The sequence below is a fragment of the Urocitellus parryii genome, chromosome 12 (genome assembly GCF_045843805.1).
Source record: "Urocitellus parryii isolate mUroPar1 chromosome 12, mUroPar1.hap1, whole genome shotgun sequence".
Classification (NCBI taxonomy): Eukaryota; Metazoa; Chordata; class Mammalia; order Rodentia; family Sciuridae; genus Urocitellus; species Urocitellus parryii.
In genome coordinates, this window is record NC_135542.1 from 5268524 (window position 1) to 5287436 (window position 18913).

Consider the following 18913-nt stretch of genomic DNA (forward strand, 5'->3'; position numbering starts at 1 on the left):
ATGCAGGGGCCTTCCAGATATAAACCATAATATTCTCCCTTCCTGCCCCTCTTCTTTCTGTGCTTGGCTTTACCTTCTCTCGCCTGTGGCTAACATCACATTGTGAGATTTCAGTTGAGCAGGTGATTCTTGGAAAATAGAAGTTTTACACTACAGACCTAGGAACTTAGGTTTGTAAGTCAGGAGACATGTTTCTTGCAGCTTGAAGCAAGAAGAGAACTAGAATCATGATGAAATGGCATCTAGACAGAACAGGACAGGAACGTGGCTCAATCGCAAGTCTGTTTCCCCAGATGGTGCTTTGCACTCGTACTTCTCCTGTCCCTCTGGGAGAGGAAGCCATCTCTCTCTGGTCACCTCCAGTTACACAGTTCAGTTTGAATAAAATCTTCCTATTCATTTTTAAGAACCTTTTTCAAACAAAATTGACATTTGAGATGGTTTCGGGTTTAGGACACATTGTTGCTTAGCTCCTGTCCTGATCCCTCATGGCTGACATTTTGCTTTGGGCTGTTAGTTGACACTGTGCAGTGATCATGTTCTCCCTCAGACATTAACCCAACAGGGAAACTTCACTTTTATCTTTGGTTCTCAAATGGCATCAATTACCTGTTCTCACAAACAGTTTGAAAGATAACATTTTTCTTGACATGCTTAGTCCAATTTAAATATAATTCTTTTTTTTTTTTTTTGTTTTTGTTTTACATTTTGCTGATTACTCTTTTTAGTTGTAGTATTGGAACCAAATGTACTTGTCCCTATTGTCCCTGGGGTATTGGTTCTAGACTCCCTGAGGATAAAGGAATCTTGAGACTACTTAAGTCACTTATATAAACAGCTTAGTATTTCAATAGAACCTATTTACATCCTTCTGTATACTTTAACTCAACTCTACATTACTTATCCAAGCCCACTGTAAATGCTATATAAATAGTTGTACTGTATTGTTTAGGAATTAATGACAACAACAAAAAGTCTGTAAATGTCTAGTATGGACATAACCATCACAGGCCTACCTAGATTTTCAGTCCATGGCCAGTTAGAGGGGTGGATGTGCACCCCAGATATGGAGGGCCAACTGTAAGGGATGTTAATCATCTCATCTGTGGTAAAACAAGAAACATTTAATGTAAAAAGATTCCTAAGAAGACATTTTGAAACATGTAACTGTGATTTTTCTGTATCATTCACTGAGTGGTAAATCAACATTTTATGCTTCTTGGCAATTCACAGACAGTGTCACTTCTTTGTTTTGGAGTGAGTGTAGAGATCCTGCCTTAAAAACTTTTTCCTCCTCTTCCCTCTTTTTTTTTTTTTTTTTTTGCTTTTTTAAGTTGTAGTTGAACACAATAACTTCATTTTGTTTATTTTTTATGTGGTGCTGAGGATCGAACCTAGTGCCTCATATGTGCGAGGCCAGTGCTCTGCCACTGAACTACAACCCCAGCCCCTCTTCTCTCATCTTAAAAAATTTTAAGTTGGGGTGCACCAAAGATGTGCCTCCATGATGTCAGCCATCACAGTGTTCTCATGTGCCTTTCTCGGGGTATCTCACACGCTGTGTCCCAATGCAGATCACCGGAGGTGCAGGGTTCGTGGGCTCCCACCTAACTGACAAACTCATGATGGATGGCCATGAGGTGACCGTGGTGGACAACTTCTTCACAGGCAGAAAGAGAAATGTGGAACACTGGATTGGCCATGAGAACTTCGAGCTGATTAACCATGATGTGGTGGAGCCCCTCTACATAGAAGGTGAGAGGAAACTGCACATGAGCGTCATTGACAGTTGGACAGCCATCCTCCCCAGAGCAGCCAGATCCCCGTGGGTTTGCCTGGTTTGGCCACATTGAATGTGGTGTGATGTTTTGTTTTTGAAATGGTCTCAATGTGCACAAGGCACCATCCTTGTTCCTGTGGTAAAGAAGGGTTTTCACAGTGTGAATGTCTGTCTCCTCTATCACATGGCCTCCTCTGGTTTTGAACTTCTTGGATTTGGTGAGTAATGTTTGTGTAATGTACCTCTGTTGTGGTCTGAGTGCATATACCCCAGGTTCATATGTTGAAATCTAAACCCCCAGGTGATGGCATTAGGAGTTGGCATCTTTGGGAGATGATCAGGTCATGAGCATGGAGCCCCGTGTGACTGGGATTAGTGTCCTTGTAGAAAAAGCCCAGAGAGCTCCCTCACCCCTTGTACCAAGGGTGGACACAGTGAGAAGCTGCCATCTGTGAACCAGGAAGTGAGTGTTCACCAGATAATTTGCCAGCACCTTGATCTTGGACTGAGAGAGAGAAATTTCTGCTGTGTGTAAGCCACCAGTTTATGATATTTCATTATAGCGGACTGAGTAAACTAAGGTAGCATCCCTATTGCCTAACAAGTCAAATTCCTGAGCTACTTGCATCTAATCACTTCTAGCTTCCTGTAGAAAGTTGGTGATGTGGAATACTGCTATAAGTTTGAATCTTGAATGTCCCCCAAGAGTCTGTGTATTGAAAGCTTGGTCCCTGGGGTTGTGTTATTGGGAGTTGTTAGGGCCTTATGGGGATCCTTAGGATATTGGGGGACATGCCTTTTAAGGGTGTGGTGAGACCCCAACTTTTCTCTTTTCCTTTCCTTCCTGGCTTGTGGTATAATTGATTCTGCTTCACCACAAATTCCTGCCATGATGAGGCCCAAAATCATGGGGTCACTTGATTTTGAGCTGAAACCTCCAGAACTATGAGCCAAAATAAACCTTTCCTCTTTATAAGTTAATTGCCTCAGGCCTTTCATTATAATAACAGAGAGCTGACTAATATAAATATTGAATTAATAATAAAATCTCAGTTATTAGTGTTTAGAGCCCTTTAGTAACTTTGCCATTTTAAAGGGATTATGGTTTGGGCCAATAATAGGTAATATAGTGACTTCAAAATGATTCATCCACATATTAACCTCCAGAACCTGTGAATATACCCTCTGTGGAAAACTGATACATTAAGGATTTCCTATGAATCTAATGTAGATTACCTGAATAGACCATACTTCAAATGGCAAGTGTCCTTATGAAAGAATTGGAGAAAACTCAGACTCACAGGGAGAAAAGGAGAAGGTGATGTGAAGAATGAGAGAGTATCGTTATGCAGCCCCAGGCCAAAGAGTACGTGGAAGAGGCAGGGAAGGCTTCACCTGGAGCCTTTGGAGGAAGTGCAGCCTGACCATGCTGTGTTGCCAGACTTCCAATGTCTAGAGCTGCACAAAAAAGACGTTTTGATTTTTGTGGTTCTTTAGTTAAAGCAACCTTAAGAAGCTAATTCAGGGGCCTTAGGTGCACTTTGAAAGGTCTCCTTCCTCTAAAATCCTCTAAGGTATGCTGAGGTGAGCCATCACGAGGTCTTGCTGGTAGGAGCTCTGAGCTCACAGACTTAAGGTATTCTCGTTCGCATCTGATGGCAACCCGGTGAACTGAATGGACTGGAGTTGGGCTGGAACCTGCCCAAAGCCATGGGGTTATTAGTGGCAGACCCAGAATTCATCCTGGTTCTGTGACTCCAGGGCTTCTACAGTCACCCACACCTCACCCCCACTGCGTGTAGGGTGCAGCATTCTGCCTTCCCCAGTGTTGCGGCGCCGTGAGATTTCCCATGTCCAGCACACTGTCTTGAGAGCCAGTGTAACCACTGAGGAGTACTGCCCCAAAGTTTATTTCATCTTATTTAACATTCTGCAGGGTTTTGTTATAGATACATTTGTTGCTCCTCAGTAAATATCAAAAAGCGAGTTGTTGGGCTGGGGTTGTAGCTCAGTGGCAGAGCGCTTGCCTTGCACATGTGAGGCATTGGGTTCAATCCTCAACACATAAAAAAACGAGTTGTACCAAATATTTCCATGTCGTCTTCATTTTGAGGGGGTGTCCATCTTACTTTGACATTAGTAGCACTAAGTATTATATGTTAACCATTTGGCTGTATTTATCATCTTCCCCCAGTCTGGCTTTTTGGCCTTTTTGTTTCATCAAAACTTTGTGATTTTAATATACTCTCATCTGTTCATTTCCCCTTTGCTATTTTTTCTGTTTATTTTATGTTGTAACCATTTCAAGATTAGATGAACGTTTAATCTTTTAAAAATAGCCTTGGTGGGGTTTTTTGGTTGATTGGTTTTTACCTTGTTTTAAACATTTAATTATTGAATCTGCTTTGGTTTGACTTTGGGACTGGGCTTTGGTTTTTGTAGAGTGAACCAAATTTGGGATAACATGAGTCAGACATTCCACCTTCTGCCCCCAAACTTACTCGTGAAGTGCTCAGGGTCAGCTGGGTGTCACATGTGACAGGGCTCTGCCAGGCTCCTTCCAGGAGTCACTCAGAGATCCAGCTGGAGACTGCTGTAAAGGGACTCTGGCCAACATTTAAGAACCACTTGTTATAAAATGGAGACTATGCTGGATTATCTGGGAGGGCAACAGAATAAGGAGAAGAGGCAGATATATTCTGTGGAAGAGAGGCCCTGGGGAGTCCCAGCAGAGTGGAAACCATGAGATTTGTGTGGGAGAGGCACAGCACTGAGAGCAACTCTGGGCCAGCAGGCGGGACCTCCATCCACAGCCTCGAGGCATATGACCTCATAGCTGGGTAGTTTTTAAGCCTCTAAATTTGTTGAGACAGTAGTAAAACACAGCCCCAGGGTCTCAGCACTGCACCTGGCCCACAGCTACTGCTCCCCAAAGGATAACTATTTTTCTTATTATTACTCTTTGTGTTCTACACTTGGCAATAACATTTATAATAGCATGAAGCAGTTGATTAGATAATTTTAGTACTACTGAGAAATGGTAAAAATTTTGTTAGAAGGTATGTGCTTTAACTGTAAGATGTGACCCAAAGCCTCTCTAGGCCATTTCCACCACTGCTGCCGTAAATCGAGCCTAGAACACATCATACACACAGGCATGCTCCTGCACTGGTGGGATCATGATCAATGAGGAATGTTTTGTCCTGTGCTCAGAGTATTAAACCCCTCAGTTGACATGTATCTTGAGGCACAAGACGTCTCTCCCTCGTAGTTGAAGCCCGCTTTTCGCTTCCTCCTCCCAAGGTTCCCAGCCTTGGCCCAGGGTTCTCCCACATGCTTGATGGTTCCCTCCCTGTCCTGCAGCAGCCCCCACACCATCGCTTCTGCTCTCCCCACCATGCCTGCTTCATTCAGCAGCAGCTGAGCACGGCTTCTCAAGCTCACAAGGAACACTCTACAAAAGTGACCCCTTTCTGGGTCACAGAACACACCTCAACAAACCTGAAAGAACAGAAGCCAGATAGAGTATACTGTCAAGCCACAGTAAAATTAAACTAGAAATCAATAGCAGAAGAACAGCTGGAAAACCACAAAATACTTGAACGACATACTTGTATGTGACACTTGGGTCAAAGAAGAAGTCTCAGTAGAGATTAAAAAGTACTTTGACCTAAATAAGAGAATTAGGTTTTTCATTTAGCATTTGCTAAAGAATGAGATGGGAGAGAATCTTAAGTGTGTATGTGTGACCTAGCTAATACAAATAGGTATTCATAATCTCCCTTACAGAGACAGCAGCCTGTTACATATTGCCCTGCACCTCGTTCTCTTCTCATACTGTATCCTGGTGATCTTTTCATAGTCAGCTGCTTAGCATTCTGTTGTGTGGCTATTCTGGATCTCTTGACAAAGATACATTTTTTCCCCTCAGTGTTATTTATTGAAAAGCCTCCATTGTGTAAATATACAACAATTTTATTATTTCTTGTTATTGAGTCTTTAGGTTCTTTGCAACTTGGGGCCATCGTAAACCATTCTTCAGAGAGCCACCAGTATACACTTGTATGTCCCTTTCATCATGATCTAAACATACCTGGTCGGAGCCTTGTTCAGGCTTCCACTAGATTCATGGAGCCTGTGTTTTCCTGAAAAGCTGTTCTGATTTGCTTTTCAACTAACTGCATGAACAGGAATCTGGACCAGCATTCCTGTAGAGAACTGAAAAAGCAATAATGCCCATCATGTCCTGGGGAGACTGATACCTGGAAATTGCAGTAAGAAAGTTCAGGAAAATAAAAGAATCTGACCTCAGGTAACACTCACTGCACACATCCTGTATTTGAAGCAGCGTTCTGATCATAGTCTGCCTAGTAAATTCAGTGCCCTCAGTACTACATGAAGTAGGCAGTAGTTGTACTCACTGTGCTGGTGAGGAAAGCAAGGCGCAGAGTTCTGTTACCCAGACACTGAACTCCTGTGAAAGGCCATAGGAGAGGTGTAATCAGAGGGGAAATAGCAGAAATTGGGCTGTCAACCCTGGTGTCCACTGAGGAAATAGGGTTTGCCAAGGGGATTGAGTCCATGGTTATGTGCTGGAACACGGGGCTTCCTCCAGAGCAGCTCAGGACACTGGAGGTCTCCCTTACTGTGGTGGCATCTTGAGGCTAGCGAACCCTCCATATCTTGCCAGTAGCACTGATGGGCAACCCCAGGACTGGGGCTGAGCCAGATGTCTGGCATGTGCAGCCTTTTCGCTATGTAAATACTGTTTGACAAGAATCGAGGCAAAATCCCACTGTTCATTTCAGCATAAATGCTGAAAGAAATTTTAGAAGTTCTGCATCTTCTGAAATCCTTTTTTCCCTTATAAATGCTGGGGACAAGGGTTAGGGCCATGCTGTGGGATGCCATGTTGCAGAATGACCTCTCCTTGAGCAGTACAGTCATCCCTCCATACCCAATGGGGACTGGTTCCAGGACCCCTGAGGATACCAAAATCCACAGATGCTCAGGTCTTTTATATACAGTGGTGTGGTTTTTGCACAGAATATACGCATATCCTTCTATGTGCTTAAATTTCTTTCTAAATGACCTGGAATGCCTAATAGAAAGTAAATGTTATGTAAACACTTATTAATACTGTGTTGCTTAGTGAACAGTGATGAGACAAAAAGTCCACACATGTTCAGTACAGACACAGACTTTTGGGGATATTTTTGACCCATGATTGATGGACTCTGTGGGTGTAGTGCCATGGATATGGAGGCCTGACTGTTTTTCTGCCAGGCCTCTGACTTGAAGTGTAGAAAGAAAATCCTGTAGCAAGTGTATCTTTGTGATGGGATTTCATTATATGCTGAATAATCACAGGCATTCACAGAAAGAGCTAACCCTTTTTAGCTGTTTCATTGTCCATAGTCTTCAGTTTCGAGGTACAAATTCCTAACTGGCACTCCACAGTGCTGTTGAGCATGGTGGGAGAAGTTGACACCAGGTACCATGGAAGTTCTGCAGAAGTGATCAACAGAGGCGTGTGTATGTGCAGTCTGTCTTTATGTGGATTTCCCTCTGGTAGAAGTTAACGCTTGATTTCTCTGAAAAGTGGTTTTGGGTTCTCCCAGGAGTTGTTCTGTTTCTGCTGTGTTCTTTTCTTCCCCGGTATGACCATTAGAAAAGTCCATTTGAAGAATATAGAAAGTTCATTTGTGGCAAAAGACGGGGTTTTGCATCATCAGGATTCATGGGAGGCCGAGCAGGCTGTGGCTTCCTCTCACCTGCCTCTCCCCTTCTGGCGGGACTGCTATTGATAATTAATTAGAGCTGTTTATTTCTTGAGGCTCCTTTTTTTTCTACCTGAAATCATGGCACATGTGACCTGGTAATGAGAAGGGTCATGGCAGGGTCACATGGCAGTCACCACATGGCCAACAGATAGGTGGACATCCCTTTCTTTCCCCACTTTAGCGCCTTTCCACTCGCAGCAGGGGTGTTTTTTGTTTTGGTTTTGTTTTGTGGTACTGGGGATTGAACTCGGGCACTCCACCACTGAGCCACATCCCTAGCACTATTTTATTAGACACAGGGTCTCACTGAGCTGCTGAGCGCCTTGCTAAATTGCTGAAGCTGGTTTTGAACTCGAGATCCTCATGCCTCCACCTCCCGAGCTATTGAAATCACAGGCGCACACCCCAGCCCCCAGAAGGGGCTTTTGATGCCACACTCATTTTTTATCTGCTTTGAGCTGCATGGTTCACATGTTTGGGGGACTCTTTCCCTTGACATTCCAGAGCTGGTTGTATTCTGCGGCTTCTCATCCCTGTGTGTTTATCTCTACTCTGAAGTTTCCCTCTTCTCTCCCCTTCATGATTCCTTACCAGATTAATTAAATCAACAGACTGGTGCAGTGTCCTTTTTAGGACAGGAACTGGAGTTGCTGTCATCAGTGTTACAGGCCAAGTACCTCCTCACAGGGAAGAGGAGCTGCAGAGGACTTGGCTTTTCACAGGGCTCGTAGGTTTCTAAGTGGAATGCTGCGCCGTGTTCCACTGAAACAAGGTCATGACACAGTTTTATGGGGCATCCTTAACTTTTCAGGAACAGTAGATGGCAAAACTGTCCAATGATGGGGTGGGGGGAGAACGGATGGAATACCCTTTTTGAATGAAAAAATTCCAAATTATGGCTTCACTCAGCTAACTCAGAGCATTGTTCCCATGGCACCTGGGCCCAAAGGGCTCTTTGTCTTCCACTGAAGGTCTCCAGGTCCATCTACATACAGTTGATGTTCGTCAGCCCTGCAGTGGCTCAGAATCTGTGTTTGCACATACCAGTAGGCCACCAAGGAGGCCTGCCTTCCCGAGACCACAGCTGTGTGGAGAGAGGAAGGGGAAAAGGCATCTAGGTGCTCACTGAGACTGCTGCAGACAAGTGTGGTCACTTGAAGTAGCCTGAAGCCGTTGTGAGCCAGCCTTATAGCCCCCGGCAGCAAGAGGGGGCTTTCTAACGGGGCTGCGGGAGGCTTCCCAGAAACTGGTGTCTGAGTTAGCCTTGGAGAAGAAAGCCTGGCCTGGAGCCTGAGGGAGAAAGTGCAGTTGATGGTTTCCGTTTGATGTCAAGGAAGCATCCTGGGCTCTTCAGGCATTTTGTTTTTTAAGATGAAATGTATTTATTTAATTTTGTGAGTGCGTGTTGTGTGCTGGTGTTGGGATCAAGCCCAGAGCCTTGCACGTGATCGTCAAGTGCTTTGCTGCTGAACTGCCATATCCCCAGCCCTATCAAGGCTTTCTTTCCCCCCTTCATTTTTAGTGCAGTTTTCTGTCTTTCCCTACAGATGTTGTCCCACGGGAGTAAAGTTGGTGCTGAACAGCTTGCTCTGTAAGATCACAACCCGTTGGGGCTGGGGATGTGGCTCAAGCGGTAGCGCGCTCGCCTGGCATGCGTGCGGCGTCGGGTTCGATCCTCAGCACCACATACAAACAAAGATGTTGTGTCTGCCGAGAACTAAAAAAATAAATATTAAAATTCTCTTTCTCTCTCTCTCTCTCTCTCCTCTCTCACTCTCTCTTTTAAAAAAAAAAAAAAAAAAGATCACAACCCGCGCACACTGGCGTACACTCTCTTTGAGGAGCATGGGGTGGCCCCTGTGTGAGAGCAGAAATGCCAGTGGCTTGTGAGGTGTGTAGCAAGATCCAGTTCTTGGCCCACCTCCACGTGCTCTGGGGTCACTCTCAGCTCTGGCTCTGAACGTCTGTTTGACACATTCAGTTTTTGATGACCTGGTCTTGCCCTAGCGTGACAGTGAGTATTGAGGACATGTTTTAGGGAAAGTCTCAGTGCCCATATCTAGGGTTAACCATCTGCCACTTACACCTATAGCCTCAGAATCTTTAAGCACATACACAGGAACTATGCAGTATGTTAGTCACCTTTCTGTTACTGTGACAAATTCCTGAGATAATCAACTTATAAAGAAGAAAGGTTTTTTGTGGTTTATAATTTTAAAGATTTCTATCCTTATTCAGTTTGCCTTATGGCTTTGGGGTTTGTGGTGAGGCAGCACATGGTGAGTGTACCTGGTGGAACAGAACTTCTCACCCCATACAGGGAAAGCGAAAGGTGGGAGGGGAGGGACTAGAGTCCCATTATCCCCTTCAAGGGCACACCTCCAGTGACCTTAAAACCTTCCACAAGTTCCCACCTCTTATGGTTGCATTTCCTTCCACTAATGCTAAGCCGAGGACCAAGCCTTTGCCACAGGGCCTTTCGAGGACATTCCAGATCCAAACTGCACCACACAGGACATGCTGGTCCTCTCTGTAAGCTGGAAAAGACAAGAGCCCCAGGGTTAAGGAATTTTATGAGACTCGATTCTAAAATACTGGTTTATTTCCAGTTCATGTAATAGAGTAGTTTTTTTTTTTTTGCGCTTTTTATTTTTAGCAACTTACCAGGTTAGAATGATTTGTGGGAGTGAGAATGATAAGATTTTCTTGTCATTTGGACACATCCTTTCAATGAATTTGCATATTGGCAGGCGCTCAACCATTTTTAAATGTTTTGTGTTTTCTTAGTTCTCTTGAAAAGAAGATTATTGTTTTATCAAGCGTTAGTTCTGTTTTTAAATTAGGTTGATATTTTTTGAACTTTGCTTTAAATACGCGTGTGTGTGAATACACACACACACACACAAACACACAATACAAACACACAAAAGTTCCAGAGTGTACCCACTTGCAATTCCTATATCAGAGTGTTATCAAAGCATGGCCCCATTGGTAGCTCTGCGAGTGTGTTTTGTGTTACTGTAACAATACCTTAGGCAGGATAATGCATACTAAAAAGAGGTTTATTTAGCTAACAGTTCTGAAGGTCCAAAAGTATGGCATTAACAGTAGCACATACAAGGATTAGAGAGAGAAGAGGAAGAAGAAATCACATGCCAGACAGGAAGCAAGAGAGTAGGGAGTGGCCAGGCCCACTCTTTTATAACAGTTCTCTCTCTTGAGTATTAATATAGCCCACAAGAGCTGGAACTCGAGAGATAGCATTAGTTCACATTAATCTCTTCTGCGAACAATCTGTGGAACCCCCTATGAGGCCCCACCTCTTAAGGGATCCACCCCTTCTCGACACTGCCATACTGGGAACCAAGCCTCCAGCACCTGGTGTGTCAGGGTAGAGGTATTCCCTGCAAGCCTCTTCTCCAGGATGAACCCATGTGCAAAGGATGATTGGTTGCAGCAGCTGGGCTTTCTGATCCCATCCTCAACTTCTCTGTGAGCGATGGGCGTTTCCTTACAGAGCTTAAGAACCACCCTCCTCACCTGTCATCTCAGGGTCTAGTTTTACATGTATAGGATGCAATTTTCTTCCCTAGTTTTGTATTAAATTTGCTCTACCAGCTAAAAACATTCATTTTAGATATACATGCTTAATTCTGTGTCTAAAAATCAGTCTTCCTTCTGATATCATTACTGTATCTGGGACACAAACCTCAGAAAGTTTTCAACTCCGTCATCAGACTTCAGTCAGAGGAGGACAGACTCCACTTACTGGCCTTGCACAGAGGTTTTTTCCAGATAACTAGACTTTCTATTTTTGTTCAAAGTTCTTCTAATTACAAATGTAAATTAGTTTCTATAAAGAATAATGTGCTAACAACTAAAATTTCAGTGAAAGATACACTAACACCTTTATTTCACAGTGTAATCAATAGAAGTTTGAAACTTTCTAAAGTGTTTTACTTGGAAATAACATGCTTCCCTTTTTCTCCTTCAGTTGACCAAATATACCATCTGGCGTCCCCAGCCTCCCCTCCAAATTATATGTATAACCCTATCAAGACGCTGAAGACCAATACAATTGGGACATTGAACATGTTGGGTAAGTGGTCATTTTCTCGTTTTGCTGCCTTTGCTGGGAGTATTTTGGGCAATTCCAAGCATAGATACAGTTGTCCTTCCTTGTCTGCAGTGGGTACATTCCAAGACCACCAGAAACACCTTTTCTCTTAACAAAACACTTATGGCTGTAATTATGCAGTTAGAGATGCAACTACAAAAATAGCTCAAAGATTTTTTTTTCCTTTTTTGCAATTTTAGCTTATGATTAGTTTTTTCTTATTCAAGGACTATCACCTTTCTCTTAAAGGAAATGCTTTATTGCTTCTCTTTGGCATATCTAAATTTCATTCATCTCTACTCTTAGGCCCTGGGAATATTATTAAATAAGGTAAGAGTTTCTTAAACATAAACACTGCCTTATCAGAACAGTTGGTCATTGAGATGGCCACCAAATGGCTGGCAGGTGGGTGGCAAATACAGTGTGGATACACCAGAAAATAGGATGTTTCACATACTGAGCAGAATAGAGTGGCACAGCACAAGAGTTTGTTCTCTATTTAGAGCAGTGCATAGTTGAAAACTAATGAATTGCTTATTTATGAAATTTCCTATTTAATATTTTCAGATTGAGGTTGACCACAGGTAGCTAAAACCATGAAAAACAAAGCAGGCTATGGGGATCCTCATCATTGGAAGTTAATTAGTTTGACCTTGGTATTTATATACCTTCTTCATCACCTTGGCCCTGTTACTTGACAGTTTCACAGTATGTAGCCTGTATGTCATCAGAATTTGTCATGGGGGACAAATTTCAGCATAACTTTTTTGTGCTGTAATCACTGGTATTTGATGCCTCAGGCTAAATCCCCTGGGAGTGACCACAGGTGACCAGCGTTCCTCTTTCAGTTGGCCAGTGCCTAGGATTAATGGCACATCTTGTCCTGGAAGGCTCTGGTCCCAAGATTTTGTGGAGTGGCCTTGCCCAAAGAGGTGGTTCAGCAGCACTCCTGGTAGATTGGGGCCAAGAGGCTGCCCTAGGTGGGTGTTGTGGAAATTGAACTCCTGCTCTAGGCTAACCTTAGGATTCATGTTAGAAGTGGAAGATGAAAGCGTTGGTGACATTAAAAATGGTCACGTGTATTCACAAACAGCGTGCCTTAGATTATGGCTGTGGGTAATATGTACTTGTTAACATTTAAAATTAGAGGCATACTTAAGTTTGGTACTTTTTTTTAAGTAGGTGTTTTGATTATTTGCAAAGTGGAAGAAAGGAACCACTTTTTAAAATGTCAAGTGAAAAACGGATTTAATTATAAGAACATTTAAAGCAGGTTCTAAAAATGGATTTAGGAAAGACAGTCCTAAATATTAATTTGAGTGGAGCATGGAAACAAGGGTCTACAAGGGCAGCCAGAGACTGGATTTTAAGTCTCTAAGGCTGAACATTTTGGAGGATTGTGTTAGGTACTCAAGAGGAACAGAGTAGGAATATAATTAGATATGTAGAAAGGGTGTTATTCGGGTCTGAGGACACAGCTCAGTGATAAGCACTTGCCCAACATGCACAGGGCCCTGGGTTCAATCCCTAGCGCGGCAATTAAAAAAAAAAAATAGAAAAGGAAGAACAGGACTTATGATGGATTGGCTCCTGTGATGGATTGGCTCCTATGATGGATTGGCTCCTGTGATTATAGAAGCTGAGAATTCCCACCTTCCCTCTGCAGGCCGGAGACCCAGGGAAGTGAATAGGATAGTTCAGAGGCCTGAGAACTGGAGAGCTCAGGACAGATCAGTGTTCTGCTTTTTTATTCTATTAGACCCTAAATGAGATGATGCCCATCTCATTTACTTAATCTATAGGTTAAATGCTAATTTCTTCCAGAAATACCTTCACAGACACACCCCCCAAAAAATCTTCAACTAGATATTTGTTGGGGTATATCCTTTAACCTATCTAGTTGATACATGAAATTAACCTTCATAGGGGTCACGTTCTGAGTGAAGTAAGACGATCTATTCTTCTAACCTAGAAAGAACATTTGCCCTCTGTTATTGTCCCCTGCCCTGAACACCAGGCAGGAAAGGATGTCTATCTTCCTACTTAGAAACATGATGTGCTGTACCCAGGTCTTGCCACCACAATCTCCCAGTCACTCTTTTGGCCCCCCATCCCCCTCCATCATACCATAACCAGACACCATGGAGGAAAAACCCCCTGTGCATATGATATCTGATCTTCTATTTAGGGAATTCAGCTACTATACCTAGGGCACTGTACCTTGCACTGTGAGGGGATTTGGATACATTTACCCAGGCTCTTCTGCCGAGGACCTTGGCATTCCATGAGAGGATGCTCTGTAGGCACAGGCATTGGTGATGCAGATGAGGAAGGGGAATGTTCCAGGAGAATGGCCCAACAAGATGCTGTTAAAGTTCAAGGCAAAAGGACTCCTGAGCTAGGGCTTGAGTCAGGAGTAAGAGTGGATGTGGAAGTGTTGCAGGAAGGATGGGGGATCTTCCAGGAATGACATGGACAGAAGTCAAAGGAGACCATCACTAGAATGGGGAGAACTCCACATGGAACTTTGCAGTCTGAACCGAGACATTTTGCACTTGACAAGATGTGGGGTGTCACCTGCTACTGGCATGTCTGCATGTTGTGCTTGACACTAATATCATACTTGGTAGGTGGCAGAAAGTCAATACTGAAGTTAGGCTCTTGTGTTGTAGCAGCAGAGCTGAAGATCCTTGGTGTGCCACCTTCTGCAATCCATGCTGCTCTGTTGGAGTCCTTTAATGACTTCCTGGTGATGAGCATCATGGTCGCCTGGTCTTTGAGAATGGCCAAGCATTGCTCTGTGAATGTGGAAGAGAGTCATGTGGAAGGCTACAGGGAGGATCATTGATCACATACTCTAATCCATATGCCTGTTTAATGACCTGTTTTTTCTTCTTGGGTTTTAAGGGAGACAGTGCCCTCAGACACTTCTGTGCAGCTGGGAATGCAGGCTTCTGCTTCACCTTGAAGGAAGCATTAATGAATCCTTTCCAGAAGACATGAGAAGAGAGAAGTGAGCCTCTGGTATCATGCAGGTTCCTTGCATTGCCCATGGGCTAGAAGAGAGAAGAGTTGCTTCATGAGATTTGATCCCCTTTTTCCTGAAAAGTTCCACACAGAGGTGAGTCCCCAGCATGTTTAGACACCATTTCAGACTGTTTGTTGACGGAAATGAATCACACCCCCTGATGATGTGGAAGAGCTAAACATGTGTTTGCTATGGATTTTCTATTTCATTTCTCAGGGCCTGGGTCAAGCCAGCCATTGTGCTGTTAACACATGAGCTGCTGGTCAAATGTGAGGAAGTGGTCTTGCTTTATGAAAACACCACCCTGATTCAGTGAGCCAGAGGCAGCCTGCAGTCCCTGTTTTCCTGTAAAGGCAGATTGCTGTGGATGGCCTCTGGCCTCGTCATGCAGCCCTGCTCAGAGTAGGGGATTGAGGGACCAGGCAGATCCCTAGTTCCTTTTGACCTTTATTGCCATTGGGCCACCCCAGGGTCCTTGGACTCTACCTGGTCTTCTGGCCTGGGTCAGGGGATGTGAGGTTTGGAATCCCCCTCTGTGGCAGGATCCCAGCCCCCCAGCCACTTGAGGTCAGCACATCCTTCCCTAATTGTGTTAGAGTTGGAGACTTCTCCCACCCATCCTCATCCATGCTCATCCCACATTTTGTAGCTTGGCACCTGAGGACCTTTATTCATTGACTTAGTTGTTAGTGATGATGGTTACTAAGACTAAGTGACTCTTTCAAGTCACATCACTTGCATGGTAGGGCTAGAGCATGGATCTTCCTAATTGATTTCATGGGACTCTCTCATGGAAACTGTGACTGCTTCCTAAACACACACTCTACATTTGGAGTGTCAAAATTCTTGCCACTGCCTCCTTGGCAAGTGTATCTTGTCTTCTACGTGGGAATTTCACAAATATTTTCCTTTGGTTTGTGGAGGTCATGCAGAAGGGATTTCATTTGAAATAGCCCAAACAAGAAATACCAGTTGTCTTTTTCGCACATGGATGTGTGTAGTGAACACCCCTTTCTGTGTGCTTGCATGAGTTACTCCTTTGAATTTGTTGAAGAATGGTTGGCTGGGGAGCAAGTTAACGAGAGATGGATATCAATGGTTGTCAAGTATTCTGACGTGAAGAATGTATTGAGGATGTGAAGGCTTTTCTAGCCAGTTCCTATGGCTCAGTCAGGGATCAGTCAGAGGATTCTGTCTGGTAGACTCTTTGGCACAGATGTCAAAGTGGCCTGGTCTTACCCTGTCCAGGACTGAATGCTGAGCTTGAGTGGGAGCTTCTTGTCATTTCAAGCATTTCCATGAGTCTGTCCTCTGTTCTCTTGTATCCAAGTGGTTTCTAATAGGAAAGCAGAACAAAAATTGAAAGTATGGTGATTGATTATTTTTACCAATGTTATTTCAATCCACTTTGTTTAATACGAAATTACCTTTATGCTAGTAAGATTTCATATGTGAGGAAATAATGAAAATATTGGGGTTAGGGGATGAGAATATGCAAATCAAACATTTTTGAGCACCAAGACCCGTTTTTTGTTTTTGTTTTTGTTTTTTTTAACTTAAATAATATTAAGTGCCAGAGGACCACCGCTGCCATTCAGCCTCAACAACCTCCAGGTCCAGCCTCCAGGTGGCCCATTTCACCAGGGTGTGTGGGACCACACTGTCCTGGGATGAGAGAACAGTACCCACGGATGTTGACATCTCACAGAGTAGATATTGCCAGTGACAGTAGGGAGCTATTGGCACATGAGGAAGGGAAGAGCTCTCAGGATGGGAAGAGGGGGCCGCTTCGAGACTCATTGGGTATGGCACGAGGCTGCTGGGTGTGGTGTTGGCCTGGGCCCACTGAGTGGGGCAGATCCGTGGTCTGTGTTTCTGTACCCTCCTCTGTAGCCTGTGTTGGCAGCAGATCAGGGAATTGCGATCAGAAGTGCTCCCAGTAACACAGGCACCAGCCCCCAGAGTGTGTGCCTATCCGTTTCCCCTCCTGGCCTGACTTAGTGCCTGTCTTGCCTCAGGGCTGAGACCCTACAATCTCTGATGAGGGTGTCTGTGGTCCAGATCCAACCTGCATGGCCAACATGCTCAGACCTTCAGCTGGGTCCTAGGCTGCTGCAACCAAACTCTGTTAACTGGGTGGCCGACAACAGAGGAAGTGTCTTCCGTTGAGCTCCAGAGGCTCAACACAGTAGGTGTTGGGCTGTCCCAGTGCCATAACCCCTCCCAGGTTTCAAGGGGACTGTCTCCCCAACTCTCCCAGCCCTTGCCCACTCTCCTATTGCTGCCCACGATCTGTGGTTCCCATATGGGCATCCCGCCCTGGCTCCAACCTCACATATCCGGTATCCCCCAGTCTCCCTGGTCTCTGGGTCCAGACTCTCCTCTTCCTACAAGAATATCAGATATTGGATTTGGTCCCAGTTGATGCTGTGTTCCATCATGTGAGCTCTTAGCTTCATCACTGTGCAAAGACTCTTTTCCCACACAAGTTCGCACGACTTTTGGCTGGCTAAGAATTTTCAGGCGACACTTTTCTAATGAGTACACTTTCCTTCCTTCCGATCTCCCCCCAGTGAGCATTCCTCGCACCCTTGTCCTAGTTCCTTTATGGCAGTTTCCCTCCTTATGGCTGAGAGGACCTAGTGACCCCTGAATTCACACATTCTCCTTAATCACCAACACACTGCAGAATTCTCCAGGGGGCCATATATGCTCCTGGAAGTTGGTGTTGGAAATAGTTCTCCATCCATTAATCACTCCCTCACTCACTAATGTCCTTGTGTCCTTGAGAAAGGCTCTCCCTTTCCTGGTTTTCCTGAATAGAAATCCTCTTGCCTCTTGGGTGAATAGGGTTATGGGTTGTGCAGAGGGTGTTGGTCCACTGAGCATCTTAGAGACTGTCCTTTATGGAGCCTAATGATCCTCACTGGGGAATGAGGCCAGGGTCCTAACTGTGGTTAGTTAGAGAGGGAAAGAAGGACGAGGGAAACTCAGATGTCCCTTCATGGCCCCTGGAGTTAGAGGACTTACCCCTTTGCATCTGGGATCAGGAGACCTCATTTCCTCGAGGACACGCACACTCAGACGTAAAACTTAAGTGTGGGTTCCTTTCTGGGGTCCAGGGCTGTTGTTAGCCACCAGGAATGACAGTGCTCTCCATGCTGAGTGGAGCCATTTTTGCCAGGAAAGAGAGCCCATGGTCACGCCTTGTGCAAAGCATCCCACGCCAGGGGCTCCCATCCCTACATTCCTGTCCTGAAAGGAAGCCACTCAGAGGCAAGGTGGGTCCAACCACCTCCCATGTATTCACTCATCACTGTGTTCCAGCATCACCCCAGTGAACAGTCCTGATGGGATTGGATGTGGCTCAGAGTGTCACCCTCATGAGCTCTACCCTGCTACAGCTGCATTCTGCAGTGGGAGAAACTCAAAACCTCAAAACACATGCACATGAAAGAAAAGAGCAAGAGCCAGAGCCCAAACAGGCCAGGTGTGGCAAAGACAGCTGGAGTGCCTAGGTTGGGACTCAGAATTATGTCAGTGGGGTGGCATTGCTGCTGGCACCAGCATGATAACCGAGAGCCAGCCCTGCTCATTTTGGGGAGCAGTGTGTTGGGGAAGGCAGCAGAAATTGAGAGGCAGGATTGAGTTTGGCCCTAGGAGGAGGTTGGGTAAGAGGCCAGTGTGGGTTGGAGAGCCTGGGCAGATAGACAGAGGCCAGGGCACACCCCAAAGCCTGGAGACTGCACTTGATGTCCAGGGTTGTGAAACACCACTTCCCCTCTTACTCACAACTGAGAGCAAGGGGGCATTGATGAGTTCAGTTTGTGTGCGGCTGCATCCAAGGTGGCTCGGCTAGGAACCTCTGTTTCCTTGACTCAGGAGGCTGGGAGTCCAGGCTCCACTGAGGCTCGGCTGGGAGGATCGGAGTCTGAGTTTATGCCTGTGTTCCCTGTAGGATCCATGTTGGCTGAGCCTCAGTGTTTTTGTAATGAGAGGATGGGTGACCGTCATGTCTTTATCACAGGACACACTTGCTAAATGGATTTGTTTGCTCTGAGGAGGAAAGAGAGAGGGGGGAGTGGTGCTGGAGACAGGGATGCAGACAGGGGTCATGGACTTGGCATAACTCAGTCTTGGAGGTGATATCCCATCACCTGTACCCACTTCAATTCCCATGAATCCAGAGGCTGAGCCCCCTTGAG

At 45.0% G+C, this 18913-nt stretch overlaps 1 protein-coding gene across 1 annotated transcript in view; it reads left to right on the forward strand.

Moving 5' to 3' along the window:
• Positions 1-18913, forward strand: part of LOC144249838 (uncharacterized) — a 59173-nt gene that overhangs the window by 18504 nt on the left and 21756 nt on the right. The window contains exons 4-6 of the mRNA XM_077792035.1: positions 1575-1755; positions 11558-11662; positions 14716-14801. Coding sequence (XP_077648161.1) covers positions 1623-1755; positions 11558-11662; positions 14716-14801 — 324 coding nt within the window. The 5' untranslated portion in view covers positions 1575-1622. The remainder of the gene's footprint in view (positions 1-1574; positions 1756-11557; positions 11663-14715; positions 14802-18913) is intronic.